General features: G+C 37.0%; 1 protein-coding gene across 1 annotated transcript; it reads left to right on the forward strand.

Moving 5' to 3' along the window:
- The first annotated feature begins 14,762 nt into the window (after positions 1 to 14,762).
- LOC127659537 (basic salivary proline-rich protein 3-like) lies at positions 14,763 to 15,785 on the forward strand. The gene is made up of 2 exons (XM_052149402.1): positions 14,763 to 14,850; positions 15,070 to 15,785. The coding sequence occupies exons 1-2, from the start codon at positions 14,763 to 14,765 to the stop codon at positions 15,783 to 15,785; spliced, it is 804 nt and encodes a 267-aa protein (XP_052005362.1).
- The last annotated feature ends 266 nt before the right edge of the window (positions 15,786 to 16,051 follow it).

A 16,051-nucleotide genomic window follows, 5' to 3' on the forward strand; every position in this document is an offset into this window, starting at 1 on the left:
AAATCCAGAACCTCCCCCCAAACCAAACATACAGAATACAAATGTGCACATTAACCCTATGCTAAACAGTGCCAACTGACATCCATCCCTCTAAACTCAAACAGTCCATGTACACCTACAGGAGCCCCCGCAACAACTCTATTAAACAAACTTCAGCCAATAGGTGGGATAAACACAAATAACTTGTAGATTTATCCACATAACTGTCCCGAAGCAGTTTTCTTCCATAAAACAAACTCCAGCCACTAGGCAACATTTAAATACTTTGCGACCATCCTTAGCATCTATTCTCAACCTTGCCAGGAACATCAGTGCAAAAGTGACCTTCCATTGAAGTGATAGTTACTTTAAGGAGTGTTAAAACACAAAACAAACTCCAGCCACTAGGCGGAACCAGCACAAAAAGAAACAAAAAAGGCACCCAGCTTCCTCGGACAGTCAAGTGAATGACCAGTGAGTCAGGCACACTCGGCTACAACGTGAGAATGACACAATGACTTACTCACTCCATTGACTTTATGAAGGACAATATCTGTTGCGGACAAGAAAATACATTGTGGCCATCCTTAGCATCTATTCTCAATTTGGCCAGGACTATCAGTGCAAAAGCAAACTTCCGTTGATGTAAGAGGTTCTTGTATTCCTTGAATCTAACAAGTTTCTATCTTCCTAGTACAGTTATGGATCAGGGTGTATCAGATCTTTCCGGTTTATATCATTAAACGTTTTAAAACTAGCAAAGTGCGCAGAGCTCACCGTTCACACGTCTGAACCTCGCATGGCTTCACATGACTCAAGTAGGTCACGTTGAAATATTTTTTCTATAAATTTTATGGGTTTAAAAAAATAAATCTGTACATTTTAGAAACACCCAAGAGACTGTTCTGAAAAGATAAATATGAAATTATTACTCACACAATAAAAAACAAAGTGCAAACTCGTTTTCAAAACAATCCATTGTACTACTTATGACTAATTATGAATGTAAAGGTACAATTATTATTTTTAATAAATGTTACGGTCACACCACATGACATGGCAAGAATAAGTTAACTAACTAATTTAATTTAATGTGTTTATTAAAGTTGCTGAGAACAACACTATTCAAATGTCTAAACTATGCAAAAAATAAATAAAAAGTAGCAAGATTGTTTTTTTTTTTCAAATAGCCCTTTAAAATTCTTAATCGTTAATTGACCCCTATGTAAGGCGCATGCACACAAGAATTTCACCTACTGTTGCACTTGTGTACATGGTAGTGTGACAATAAAGTGATTTGATTTGATTTGATTTGATTTGATTTGATGATTTCATTTATCACTAATGTCCATAGTCTAAGTTTTAATACAAGTGGTTAAAGTTTTGTTTAAATGCCCTAAATATGAGCAATAGTAAATGCTTTTCACTAATAAATCCAGACTGGATTTCATTAGGAATACGTTTGTCGTTTTAGTAGACTTTTTTTTTTTAACCTCTAAAATTACCTCATCCTCCTACATGCATTTGAACAGTTCATTCCCACATTAACATAAAGAACCTTTTAGCCTATGTTTGCATATTACTTGCACTGGGGAAAATTATTTAATTTTATCAGTTCAAATCTGTGCATTGAAAATCCAGGATTCCATTCCACACAGTGAGACAGAAACCAATAATAAAAAAAGTGTTAACGTTGAGATTTTGCTGATAAAAGCAATAGCTTGGGGAGAGACAGGATAAAAAAAAAAATCGGAAAATGCAATTAGAGTGGGATCAAAATTGCATCTGTGCTTGCAGACGAGAAATAAAAAATCTTATTTATAAACTGAGGAGATGATGCTTGGATGCCCACACGTTCTTCACATGGAATAGAGGCACACGTGTATTATGGATCTTTAGCAGCATGACAAGATGTATATTCACATTAAGTCACACAGAGAAACACCTCTACTGGTATTAAGCATGAATATAGAAGCCAGAATTAGAAAAAGACATTGACCAAATGTGCTCTCAGTTAGGTTAAAGTAAATAATCTCAAATAAATCCTATGAGGACAGTTAGAATCTGAACAAATGTGTGTCGATACTCCATACGGTCATTAAGGAAAATCATATTCAAAAACTGAGAAGCAAATTTGCTGAATTTTTTTTTTTAAGTTTGTGGCTATTTTAACAGAATTTACTAAATTTTTTTGTCCAAGGGTGTCCATGTTACACATGTTACATTCCTATAATTAATTGTTACTAAAGTTATTACAATAGCAATATGTAAGTTCAAGCATAATTACACTGCAATTAAATGTTGATAAGTACTTACTTATAATGAACTAGTATGTTGATCGGTAATTACTTGTAAATACACAGTAACATGGACACTGTAAAATAAAGTGTGACCAAAATACAGAATGTGGATGGAAACCCAGCTATTGAATCTACTACATGAAGTAAACATTGGTTATAATATAACTACTAGATGATATTATTTAATTCTTTGTGAATTGTTTATTTGTACTGGTTCATTAAAATCGTGTGGACAACCTGCTTTACTGAAATGATTTTGACATTTTAATGCTACATTAAAGGCACACTCAATAATTTGGAGCTAATTTACAAAGTTTTACACAATAACAAATTAATTGTGTTTTTGTGAAATTTTATCCAAATAGTGTACACTCACATAGTGAGTGAAAATAGTTTTCTATAAAAAGTGTTTTATTATAAATATCTGTCACCATGTTGAAATCACATCTGCTGTGTTTCATTAAGAAGTGAGTAATGTTGAAGAAGAGAATACTCGCACTCATTGGTTGCCACCTACGTAGATACGCTTTGCTATGCTTATGTAGCACACAGTGTTGTTGTTTAGTAATGTGAAGAGCTAAAAGAACACACTTGAATATACATATTATCGTGCTTTAGCAGCAGCGACAACGGGAGATTCAGTAGCTGTACTGCCAAAGAAGTGAAAAAGGTCTGAAGCAAGAAGACAGAAAGACTGGCAAAAGCAAAAAACTAGAGTAAACATCGGTATGGCATCTACGTTTTCATTAGTTTAGTGCAAAGTAGCTTGACACAGCAATTGTTGTGGATCTAGGTTTTGTCTAAACCATGACTTTGTTTGATTGGAAGCAAAACGAGTTCGTCAAATACAGTATTCATGGACATGCTAAGTTTGATCATCAAGTCAAGTCATTTTTATTTGTATAGCGCTTTTCACAACACACATCGTGTCAAAGCAGCTTTACAGAAAGTAATGCATTAACAGAAAATGAAAACTGACATATCTATAAAGTCTTGGAGTCATCATTGGGTAGTTTTATTACATATGATTGAATTGTGAATAAAAAAAAAAAAATAATCATAATTGTATTTAGAACCCCAGTGAGCAAGCCAAATGAGACTATGCAAGGAACGCAAAACTCCATAAGATTTTGATTAATGGAGAAAAATAACCTTGGGAGAAACTAGGTTCACTGGGGGGCCAGTTCCCCTCTGGCTAAATAGCATGAAAATAATGCCAATATTAGTTATTTATGTGCAGTGCAGGTCATGGTTTAAAATTATTAAACTAAGTAAGTGTTAAGGGCCAGTGTTTAAACAAAGATTTTGTATGAGCTGAAAGATTAATGACTAATGTCTTTGTGTCATGAAGTCAGATTCCCAGCAGCATACAAATATGGCCACCAAAAATATGGACTTAAATTCCCATGCACCACCTCGACCTCAATCACCAGAGTTCTGATCAGTTACACCTGCACATCATTACCACAGTTATCACTGCACCCATAAGAGACTCTGTCACATTCAGTCCTTGTGAAGTATATGCTCAATTCTCTAGAGTTTGACATTACTAAGCTTACTAAATTCTGCCTGATTCTCTATTATTATACTTATGCCTGTTTATTGATCATGAGATTGTCTCAAGCCCATTTATGTGTGTTTGCTGATCACCTGACCTTCTGACAGTACTCATTATTGGATTTTGCCTGTCCTTTGTATTAGATTATTGCCTAATATTCATTAAAACTGCCCTACTGCACTTGCATCCTACTCTCCTGATGCTTTATCTGACACTTTGAAGTTCAGCCAAGATTAACTGCAGAAGTTCACATTGATGCATTGTCCTTTGTTAATTGTTCAATGAAGGCTTTTGTTGGCAAATAATTGAAAGTCTATGTATTCCATTTTAAGAGTGTAGTCCATCATTAGACCAAGGTTATACAGGCATAGATCAGTGAGGTGCATCACAGTTCAAATAAATGGTCATTTCAGTGAGGTCTATCCTAAGTCCAACTTTCAGGCAGTGGCATATAAAGTATCCCATGTCTTATAGTTGGAGTTGGCATAATTTCATCCCCTGAAGTCCATCGTAATAGACTGAAATTATGTCTGGCTGGCACTGGCTATGTTTAGTCGTCATCACTCAGAGACACATAACTGTGGAGTCCGATACCAAGCAGGAACGGATTTGGATCTGGCCAGCTCTGGTAATCTTGGGATATGAATCCTGAGGTTGACACAGGGAAACAAATAGAATAATATTAGCTTAGATGCCATTTAATTTTTTGCAGAGTTATAGAGCATGATTAATGTCAATTAAAGCATCCTATTTATGAGTTGATGGATAAATTAGGTATATGCCTGGCTAAATATATAAACAGACTCTAAATAGAGTCTTTAGTCTAGACTTAAACTGAGTGAGTGTGTCTGCATCCTAAACAGTGTTAGGGAGACTATTTCTAAATTTAGGAGCCAAATAGTTAAATGATCTTCCTCCTTTTTCAAAATATTTTTCTCCCCAATTTGGAATGCCCAATTCCCACAACTTAGGTCTTCATGGTGGTGTGGTTACTCACCTCAATCTGGGTGGTGGAGGATAAGTCTCAGTTGCTTCCACTTCTGAGACGGTCAATCCGCACATCTTATCAAGTGGCTCGCTTTGCATGACACAGCAGAAACTCCACACATGGAGGCTCATGCTGTTCTCCGCGATCCACGCTCAACTTACCACGTGCCCCATTTAGAGCGAGAACCACTAATCGTGACCACAAGGAGGTTAACACATGTGACTCTACCCTCCCTAGCAACCGGTCCGATTTATTTGCTTAGGACACCTGGCTGGAGTCATGAACAAATAAATTTGTTTTTCAGCATCAGCAACAGAGAGCATGTGTCGTAGCTTAGCAATATTTCTGAGGTGGAAGAATGCTGTTCTACAAACATTGGAAATTCGATTTTCAAAGGACAGTTTGGTATCAAATATAACACCTAATTTCTACAATGTTGAAGATGATGTAACAGTACATCACTCTGCTAATTGAATTGTATAATTTCGTCTGGTTTCGAAGAAATATAAAGTTGGGTATCGTCGGCATAACAGTGGAAACTTATTGCACAATTCCTGATAATATCTCCCAGGGGAAGCATAAATAAGGAGAAAAGCAGAGACCCTAAAACTGATCCCTGTGGCACTCCATACTTAACTTTTGTTTGATTTGACAATATCTCATTTACACAGACAAAGTGGTAGTGGCCTAAACCATGCTAATGCAAGTCCACAAATGCCAACATAATTCTCAAGCCTATTCAAGAGAATGTTGTGATCTATGGTGTGGAAGGCAGCACTAAGATCTAAAAGCAAGAGAAATGCAACCGCAATCAGATTATAAGAGCAAGTCATTTGTAACTCTGATAAGTGCAGTCTATGTTCTGTGATGGGGCCTTAATCCTGACTGCAATTGTTCATATATACTATTTCTCTGTAGAAATGAACATAGTTTGGAGGACACTACCTTTTTATGTATTTTTGAAATAAACGGGATATTTGAAATCGATCAATAATTAGCAGGGTTGGGTAATTTACTTTTCAGATAGTAATCCAATACGGATTACTAATTACTTTTAAACATTTTAATTAGATTACTTTACTAATTTTAATTTGGAATGTAATTAGATTACTAATGACTTTACATTGAAGTTACTTCCTAAATCCAATCAAAACTGTGAAAAATAAATCTGACACTAATAGCTCTTTTATTACTTAAATATTGACTGAAATGTTAACCAAATTACAGAAATATGACAAAGACAGCAACTTGGCTAAAGAGATCCAATGCATTTCTAAAAATGCTACTTAACTTTCTTATCTCAATTATGCTGTAGTAGTATCTTCAGGTGTGTGTGTGTGTGTCTTTTTCAAAATGCCATTCTGCAAATATTTCCACCTTGTGTGCGATATATCCCTCTGTCAGACGGGAACAAGCGCTGTTTTCCATATACACCTGAAACCAATCCCCTCTCCTCCCACAGCAGCTGCAGAGAGACACACGAGAGAGGCGCGTGCGGATGTGTTAGAGCACAGAGATTTGAGGAGTATTTGTTGCCAGCCCAGTCTTACGTGCCTCTCTCCTCCATCCAGGGCTGGGAGCATGCTGAGACAGAGCTCACTGAGATTGATTGTGAGCACATGAAAACAATTTCAATTTGAATAAACAACTACACTCTGCTGTGTCCATAGTAACGCTGCTCACTCATCTGCCATCACTTCAATATGTGTCCTCAATGCCATGGCAGTTTGTTTGAGCGCATGCTCATTAGCTGACACAGCAACACATATAAAATACTAATATAGGAACGTAATACATTTTAAAATGCATTCTACTTAATATTATTGTTTTAACAATAAATGTGTAATCCAACTAACTTAATTTTAGTAATGTCTGTAACTGTAATCAGAATACATATGCATTACATTACTGTGTTACTGCAAAATGTATCAGATTACAGTAACATATTACTTTGTAACACGTTACACCCAACACTGATAATTAGCCAATTTTACAGGTTCAAGCTGTGGCTTCTTAATAAGCAGTTTGATAACTGCCATTTTAAAGTTTCTTGGGACATGTCTTAAGTATAGCAAGGAGTTAATAATATTAAGAAGAGGTTCAGATATTACAGAGAATATCTCTTTTAAGAGTCTTTTAGTTGGTATTGGATCTAACATACTTGATGTGGCTTTTGATGTTTCGATAGATTTTGTTAGCTCTTCATGACCTAAGACAGCAAAGGATTGAAGTTGCTCATGAGGAAAATGATTAGAGACTGTTTGCTGTGGTACTGTGACAATTGCATAATTCCAATTTTATTTCTGATTATTAAAATTTTATCAGTAAAGAAATTCATGAAGTCATTACTATTATGCTGCAACAGAATATCTGGTTAATTCGAGGCTTTATTCCTAACCAATTAAGCCACAGTAATGAATAAACACCTTAGATTGTTGTGGTTATTTTTTGATGAGTTTGCTAAAATATGATGACCTGGCAACTTTTAGTGACTGTCCTTCCATGCACCTTGAAATACCTCTAATTTTGTATTCTACCACTTGCACTCCATATTTCGAGCTGATCTCTTGAGAGCATGAGTGTGATCATTGTACCATGGTGTGGGGCTTTTTTCTTTACTTTCTGATATTATTTCAAGTTTTTCTCGATTTTTGGTTTACTGAGTATTTGAGATAAATCTGAAAGATTATTTGTGAAGCTATCTTTATTGGTCGAAAGAATAGTTCTAACGGAGCGTTAGTGTGGTGTAGATTGAGTAACATTAGCTGATCGCAGCATACAAGAGACTAGGCAATGATCTGAGATGTCATCGCTCTGCTATAGTATCAATATCAACTCCTTTTTAATTGTACCTGCTGGTGTCACATTATGAATAATTAGTTCAAAAGACTTAAACTTTTATCCTGTCCTCTGGGTAACACCAAAAACTGCACTGTAAATTGCTGTAACATCACCTCCTAGACCCTTCAGACAAGGTTCATGTTTATAACAATAATCTGGGGGAGTAGACTCATTTAAACTAATATATTAATCTGGTTTAATCCAGGTTTTGGTCAAACAGAGCACATCCAAACTATGATCTGTAATGATCTGAGTGCTTTGGTTGAAAGAGTTCTAATGTTTAGTTGCCCTATCTTTACATGATGTTTATATTCTATTTTTTTTATTTTATTTTCAAGTTTAACCTTAATCCAATTTTTTTCTAAATGACTTAGGCAGGGGTTTGTTTGATAGTTCAGGGAACAGACACAGTCTCTTTTGCATTAGCTAGCACATGTAATTTGATCAGATGTCAGACGCTCTTGCACCGGAAATTAATTGAACAATATTGGCTGGAGTCTCTATTTCCACATTCCTTAAAATAGAATCTCCTAAAACCAAAGATCTTTCAACATGATTCTCTCAATGGGTGCATCACTGAGTGGGGAGAATCAATTGGAAACACTAACAGGAACGGGAGAGTGGTGTTGCTTTAATGAGAGAGTATACAGCCGAGACCTCACCCAAACACCCTGCTGAGGGGGCTCTACAGCCGGAACAAAAGTGTGGGTGTTGCTCGCTGTACTGCTCGCATCCGAAACAGTTTCTACTGACTTCTTATCTCACTGACCTCCACTAGCGTTTGGATGCTTGTCTCTAACTCATTAACCTTCTCCATCAGCCTGACTAATTCCTTACATTAATCACATGTAAATCCCTCACTGCTGATGGAAGAAGCTATAGTAAACATGTAGCATGCAATGCAGGAAGCAATAATATGAGTGGATGACATGACTTACTGCAGTTGTTTGTTTTTGTTGTTATGGTTGTTCTAGAGCAGCAAGGGTTTGAGATCGATGTGAATCCCTCACAAAATAGTTTGCTGTCATTGTGTTAGTTCCTGATCAACAGATGTTAGAGACTGATGCAATAATCTGTGTACAACAGCAACTGGAACAGGAAACAGGAAGTCACAGGAGGGATACTCTGACTAATCAAAAACAATTCTAAAATTTCCTTTACCATACTATTGTCACAGTCTGTCTCCCTCGTAGGACTCTTATTTTGAAGTGTTACCCAGTATGCACTGCCCTCATTGCTTATTGTTCTCAACTGTTTTCCATCCTAATTAGCTTTTGATTGTATAAATACCCTTTAGTTTTTGCATTCCTTTGCCTCCTTGCCCAGTCCTAGCTTTGTGGCCACCTCCCAGGCCTACTGACCCAGTTCTGACCCTTTGACCGCCTCCCAGGCCTCCGGTCCCTGCCCTGTGGCCGCCTCCCAGGCCTCCTGACCCAGTCCCGGCCCTGTGGCCACCTCCCAACTCTATCCCGGCCCTGTGGCCTCCTCCCAGGCCTCCCGACTCTATCCCAGCCCTGAGGCGCCCCCCTACCCCCAGAACTCCGGATGCAATGTTTACCCTGAGGTCTCCTCCCTGGTCATCTTCCTCTCCTCCTCAGCCATCTTTGGGGCACCAGGAGTTGCCCCTTAAAGGTGTGAGTGTGTGGGGTGTTATGTCACAGTCTCCCTCGTGTTTCCTAGGACTCTTATTTTGAGGTGTTTCCGTACCCAGTATGCACTGACCTCATCAATGCTATCTGTTCCTTATTGTTCTCACCTGTTTTCCATTCCCTCATTAGCTTTTTTATTGTACCCTTTAGTTTTTGCATTCCTTTGTCAGTTATTGTTTGTTGTTATTTTGAGTTCCCGTTTGTTGCTTCAATGTCATCATTTTTATTAAAGCCTGCAAATAGATCCTAAATCTCCTGTCTCATGTCAGCAACCATTCGTGATAGATATTCTGTATCACTTGATAATTGGGGTTTATTTTACACTAAGCAGTTCTCTAATAAAGGTCATAACTGTCTTTAGAAATAACATGAAACATAGACAGTCTCCAAAGATTATTGATATGAGGGACAATAATAATCTGTCCTTTAACAGTAGAAGCATGTTCGATTGATTTCTGATTTCTGTTTGTTTTAAGGCAAAGCAGTTATATTTTTTGTGTGAAGCAAGATTGCGCCTAGTTGCATATTGGCAAGCCATCGCTCCTTAACTGTGCTTTATTACCTCTTCGGTCTGTTCAGATTTGGTTTATGATCGCCAAACTCTACTCCATATTCATACAATGGTTATGGAACAATGGAGTCGGGATTCTGGAGGAGAGTGGTTTCCTATTCTCAATCCATGCCATCTGCACCGGTAAATGTTTGGTGCTTGGTCGGAGCCAGAGAAAGAAATGTCACAGCAGTAGGAGATGTGGGTAAATTAGCTGGAATTCATGTTCGAGAAAGGAGAGGCCTTGACACCTTGATTTTTAATCATTTTACTTTCTTGGAGGACAATGCTGAAACAGAGCAGAGGAGTTCTTGTCTACTATGGAGCCAGAAATATGACAAAACAATTTGAATTGTGTAAATTTGAATTATAGACTTTTAAATTAAAATTATAAGTGTGATTTTGCCAAATTGAATATTAAGATGTATTTTAAATAGGTTTGAATTAGAATTTTTTAAACTCCAATCCTGGACATTTCATATTTAACCAAATTGAATTGATTTTTTTTAATGGCACAATTTTATAAATATGTATTTTCAAACAGCAAATTTTTTGTTCTGAATTCTTACACTAAATATCCCATTTAAAAAAATACAGCTTCAAGTTGTCAAGATGAAGAAGAAATTCAGAACAACAAATTCAATATTCTAAGAAATTCAGAACTACAGAAAGTGGGTCAGAGATCACAGGTAAGAGTAGAGGGTCTCAGAAAAGTCGAACAGAGCATTTTGGCCAATTACAGGTCGAGGTGCAATAATTCTATGGAGCAAGCATGATTCAAAAGGTCACCATTCTGACCATGAAGTGGTACTTAAACTTTTATGATTTATATTTTTATGGTTAGCACGTTAGCACATTCTCAGCACATGATACATTTGTCTTTTTGCACATGATACATTTGTACATTTTGTGGTCTCTAGTATAAAGTATATTTAGTATGAAAGTGATTAGTATGCGTAAGAGTAAGCTTCCCATATAACTCAATAATGAATGTAATTCTGCTTCATTCTGTGATCGGAATCCACATCAGATTTAAGTCGGATGTTATTTCAAACACTTGTTGGTGTTTGTAAGTGCGTTTTGAGCTCAAGACATGAACATCATGGGTGATTATTCAGATGTGTGTGATTTAGCAGGCGTGATTACATTATATGATTAATTTCATGTAAATTGTAGGCTTATTGTAAGGCATTTAATGGCTAATTTACACACCGAACTCCAACAAATGTTACAAACACAGGATGACTGTCATTCTCATACGGAGAGTGCGCATCCCTATTGATGTTTAGTCATTATGCCATTTATTTTTAGTTTGACTGTCAGAAACATTTTAAACAGAACATTTCACATATTCTTGTCATAAATCTTCAAAGCTGCAAAATAAGTTTAAACAAGCAGCATAAAAAGGTTCGATTTTGGGTAATGTTGATTAAGGTTAATAATAACAATGTAAAAATGTATAAGCCTTTTTAACGGTTTCATAATTGTTTTCATCATTATGGTCACCATTATGAAGGCATTTCAGCGCCATTAATCCGCGCCCGTTATTGATCCTCGCATACGCGATAGAGTAATCAACATAAGGCCTGGGAGGCGGCCACAGGGCAGGGACAGGGTCAGGAGGCCTGGGAGGCTGTCACATGGCCAGGACTGGGTTTAAATAATTCAAATTCAAAAGTCTATAATTCAAATTTACACAATTCAAATAAAAATTTTTTAGTCATATTTCTGGCTCCATAGTCTACAAGATGTTAACCCAGTTCAATGTAGGTTGACGCTGTGCAAAATTTGCACAACCCTCATGTACTTTTTTAATACTATAAACTCAATCTTTCTATTGCTGTGGTTCAAATTATATATTGAACTGATTGATATTATTGGACCAAGTGTTATGTCGATTATAAATTGTAGTTTGATTAATGGATGCGTTCCATCAATTTTAAGCATGCGATTGTCCAGCCCCTGCTTAAAAAAATGAGTCTAGACCTTTTGGACGTAAACATTTTTGGCCAATTTCTAAATTGTTGTTTCTAGCTAAGAGCTTGGAAAAGATTTTTACAGTTAACAATTTTTAATGAAGAACAAGCTCTTTGATAGATTTCAGTCAGGTTTTAGATCGGGCCATAATACAGAATCAGCTCTTCTCAGGGTAGTAAATTATCTAGGAGTAGATTCTTAGGAGTAGAGAGTTGTGTAGGCTTACTCCTATTTGACCTCAGTGCTGCGTTTGATACGATCAATCATGTTATTCTTGACAGCTTGTCGGCATTCAGGGAATGGCCTTGAGGTGGTTTATCTCCTATCTGAATGACTGTATGCTTTCAGTTAAAATTAGGAATTTTTCATCATCAGCAGCACCTATCACATGTGGGGTCCCTCAGGGATCTATTTTGGGACCAGTGTTGTTTTCTTAATATATGCTTCCTCTTGGTTCGATCTTTAGAAACCATGGTATTTTGTATCATTTATATATGGATGATCTCCCTCTGAAGTCTGAAAATTATCTGTCTGTTTAATCTCTTATTGAATGTTTGTAGGATGAAAATGCTGAATGGATAAAAACTTTCACCAGTTAAATGATAAAAACACAGAGATTATGATTTTTGGCCCTAGTGGCTGTGCTAAGACTATAAAAGACTGTCTATGATCACTGTCTTCAAATTTTATCATGTAAAAAAATCTGGGAGTAATTTTGGACTCAGATCTTAAATTTGACATGCAGATTAACTCTGTGTGAAGAATAGTTTTTTTTTCAACTGAGAACTATTGTTAAACTTTAATCTGTACTTACATTTAATGCTTTTATATCATCACGGCTCGACTACTGTAATGCTTTGTATTTACGAGTAAGTCAGTCTATTCTGTCCCGCCTTCAGCTAGTTCAAAATGCTGTAGCAAGGTTGTTAACCAATACAAAGAAGAGGGACCATATAACCCCAATCCTAGCTTCTCTTCACTGACTACCTATTAAGCATAAAATAGAATATAAGTTTGTTGATGTATGTTTTTAAAGCTCTACATGGTCTGGTACCCGATTACATTTCGGAACAAATTAGTATTCACTGTACCCAGAGGTCTCTTAGATCAAATAAACAGCTGCTTCTTGATATCCCCCGGTCACATTTAAATTGCAAAGGGGATCGAGCTTTCTCTGTTGCTGCCCCAAGGCTGTGGAATGGGTTACCATTGTCCATTAGATCATCTACCTCTGTCAATGTGTTTAAAACTCGTCTAAAGATGTACTTGTTTTCTGTAGATTTTCCTACATTATAATGGAAATATGTAACAGACTAAATTGTGTTTTTAATGTGTGTTTTATGTATATGGAGTTATGTATAACGTTATTAGTGTTTTTTTTACTCTACAGCACTTTGGTATACTCTGTAGTTTTAAAATGCTTTATAAATACATTTGATTTGATATAATAGTAGTAACAAATTACTTTAGAAATTACCTCACACTCCAACATTTTCCAGATGCAAATGATATTCCAGAGCTGGCATGGGCATCAGAGATTATCATACTGATCCACATCGACAGATGGTAGTACAGCGTATAACACCACTGTCATATCAGTACTTAAAGTATATGAAGAAGAGCAATGCTAATGCTAGCTAGAGAACTACTGAATGCCCATTTAAGTCAGTGGTGAATCATTTATAGTTCATTCACTTACACAAACCATCTGAATATACCGATTCACTTTAATGTTTTGACTCAGCTGCTGCATGCAAAATACAATGTGACAGGAAGCAATGTGCTGTTTTGTCATGTTACTCCATAACTCTTTGAAAAACGTTACCAGAAAAGTTATACAATTGTTGAACAACGGTATAGTACTGTTAATTCCAAACATTGATATGGGGTTGTGACTCAGCTTGTCATCAGGGTGACTCAGATATTAGGCTTGTTTGAGATGAGCAAAATCTGCGCAGAACCGATCACCGGTGATCAGCGCGTAATGCATGCCGGTTAGAAATGTGTCCGAGAGCGGTCCGCCTTGTTCTGATGTCATGCTGACGTATGTCAAAAAACTCTCGCGAGCGCAAGGCGCACGTGTCAGATTCTGCAGTCACACGCTGTGCTGATCAAAAGCATGATGGGAAACGACTTGCTGACGACACAGCTTAATGCTCATTGGCTGCGATTGTCAGCCGATATTTTTTTCCCTTAATTCTAAGAAGTCCATTACCTATAGCCTAATACTATTTACTTTTTCTATAGTACTTTATTTGTAATTAGTACATGTGCTTTATTTACCCTTTCATTTTTATTTTCTTGGTTTGAAGTCCTGTTTGTTGTAATTTTCTCTTTATTGTATTGTATGCTTGTGTTAATTTTGTACATTGACATTTTTGTACCACATTATTCCATTAAATAAATTAGTCAATCCATCAATACATGCATACATACATCTAATGTGACGGTTTTACAATTAGGCCTCATGTTTGTGTGTTTTTATCTGATATCTTTATCTGGGTATGTCTTATTCCTGGAGTGCAGTAAACAAAACCCACACATGCATGCTAATTTCTTAATTTAGAATGTGTTTTTGTTTGAATAATAATTTGCTGCACACACTTTTCCTAATCATTAAACATGAAATTCAAACTTACATTAAGGTGATAAACAATTGTGTAATATATTTATATACGGTAGAATATTTTTCATGTAAAAAAGGGATAGTTCACCCAAATATTTTTTTTTCTTTGGGTAAACTATCCCTTAAGTAGGATACACATCATTAGGTTAATCAGCTGTGCCATATCCCACTCTGAAATGTTTAACCCATAATTAGGGATAACAATGTAAATTTAGTGCAGCATCTGTATGCTCATCATTTCTCATTATGGCTTTGATTATAAAAGGCACCCACAAAGTTAACAATTGTAGCAAGATGGAGAATGTGTTATTAACACTATCAGACTCCCAGGGAGCAATAACATTAACAGTAAGCAAAGAAATTGCTGAGACAATACAGAATGGTGAGTAAAAAAAAATAAAAATAATTGGTTGCTTGATGATGGAATTAATTTTATTTTATTGATTGAAATTCCTTTTTACAGATAAAAATATGCAGCATATATAATGCAACAAGTGAGAAATGCAGAACAGAAACAAGGTAAGGCATTTTTTTAACCATAATAACATTTAAAATGATCATGGGGATTTTTTATTATTTTTTATTGTGTTCTCTTTGGCAGATACTACCCACTGTCCATCATCTCTGTCTCAGTGTCCCCCTCCTGTTACTACTCTGTCTCAGTGTCCCCCTCCACGTCCAGCATCTCTGTCTCAGTGTCCCCCTCCTGTTACTACTCTGTCTCAGTGTCCCCCTCCACGTCCAGCATCTCGGTCTCAGTGTCCCCCTCCACGTCCAGCATCTCTGTCTCAGTGTCCCCCTCCACGTCCAGCATCTCTGTCTCAGTGTACCCCTCCACGTCCATCATCTCTGTCTCAGTGTCCCCCTCCTGTTACTACTCTGTCTCAGTGTCCCCCTCCACGTCCAGCATCTCTGTCTCAGTGTCCCCCTCCTGTTACTACTCTGTCTCAGTGTCCCCCTCCTGTTACTACTCTGTCTCAGTGTCCCCCTCCACGTCCAGCATCTCTGTCTCAGTGTCCCCCTCCTGTTACTACTCTGTCTCAGTGTTTCCCTCCTGTTACTACTCTGTCTCGGTGTCCCCCTCCACGTCCAGCATCTCTGTCTCAGTGTCCCCCTCCTGTTACTACTCTGTCTCAGTGTCCCCCTCCACGTCCAGCATCTCTGTCTCAGTGTCCCCCTCCACGTCCAGCATCTCTGTCTCAGTGTCCCCCTCCTGTTACTACTCTGTCTCAGTGTTTCCCTCCTGTTACTACTCTCACAATTATAAACTGCTGTTTTCATAGAATTCACACACAGGACCACACTGCTGCTGCTTGACCTCACACAAATGTATCTGCATTTGTACTATAGAAATAAAATTGCATTCTACAAAAAGCTTGAGCAAGTTTTCAAAGAAAAAGGTTACAACATCAGCAATGAAAATTTGCGAAAAAAAAACTTGGCAACATGATAACAGGAGAGGGAAAAGTTACATGGGAGTATTACAAGGTTGGTGTGCTTATTGTATCGAAATGACTGCAGAATCACTGGGTTTATATTTAAAATAATTTCTAAAGTATCTCTATTTACATTGTTTTACATGT

This window comes from Xyrauchen texanus, chromosome 19 (assembly GCF_025860055.1).
Source record: "Xyrauchen texanus isolate HMW12.3.18 chromosome 19, RBS_HiC_50CHRs, whole genome shotgun sequence".
In the NCBI taxonomy this organism is placed as follows: domain Eukaryota; kingdom Metazoa; phylum Chordata; class Actinopteri; order Cypriniformes; family Catostomidae; genus Xyrauchen; species Xyrauchen texanus.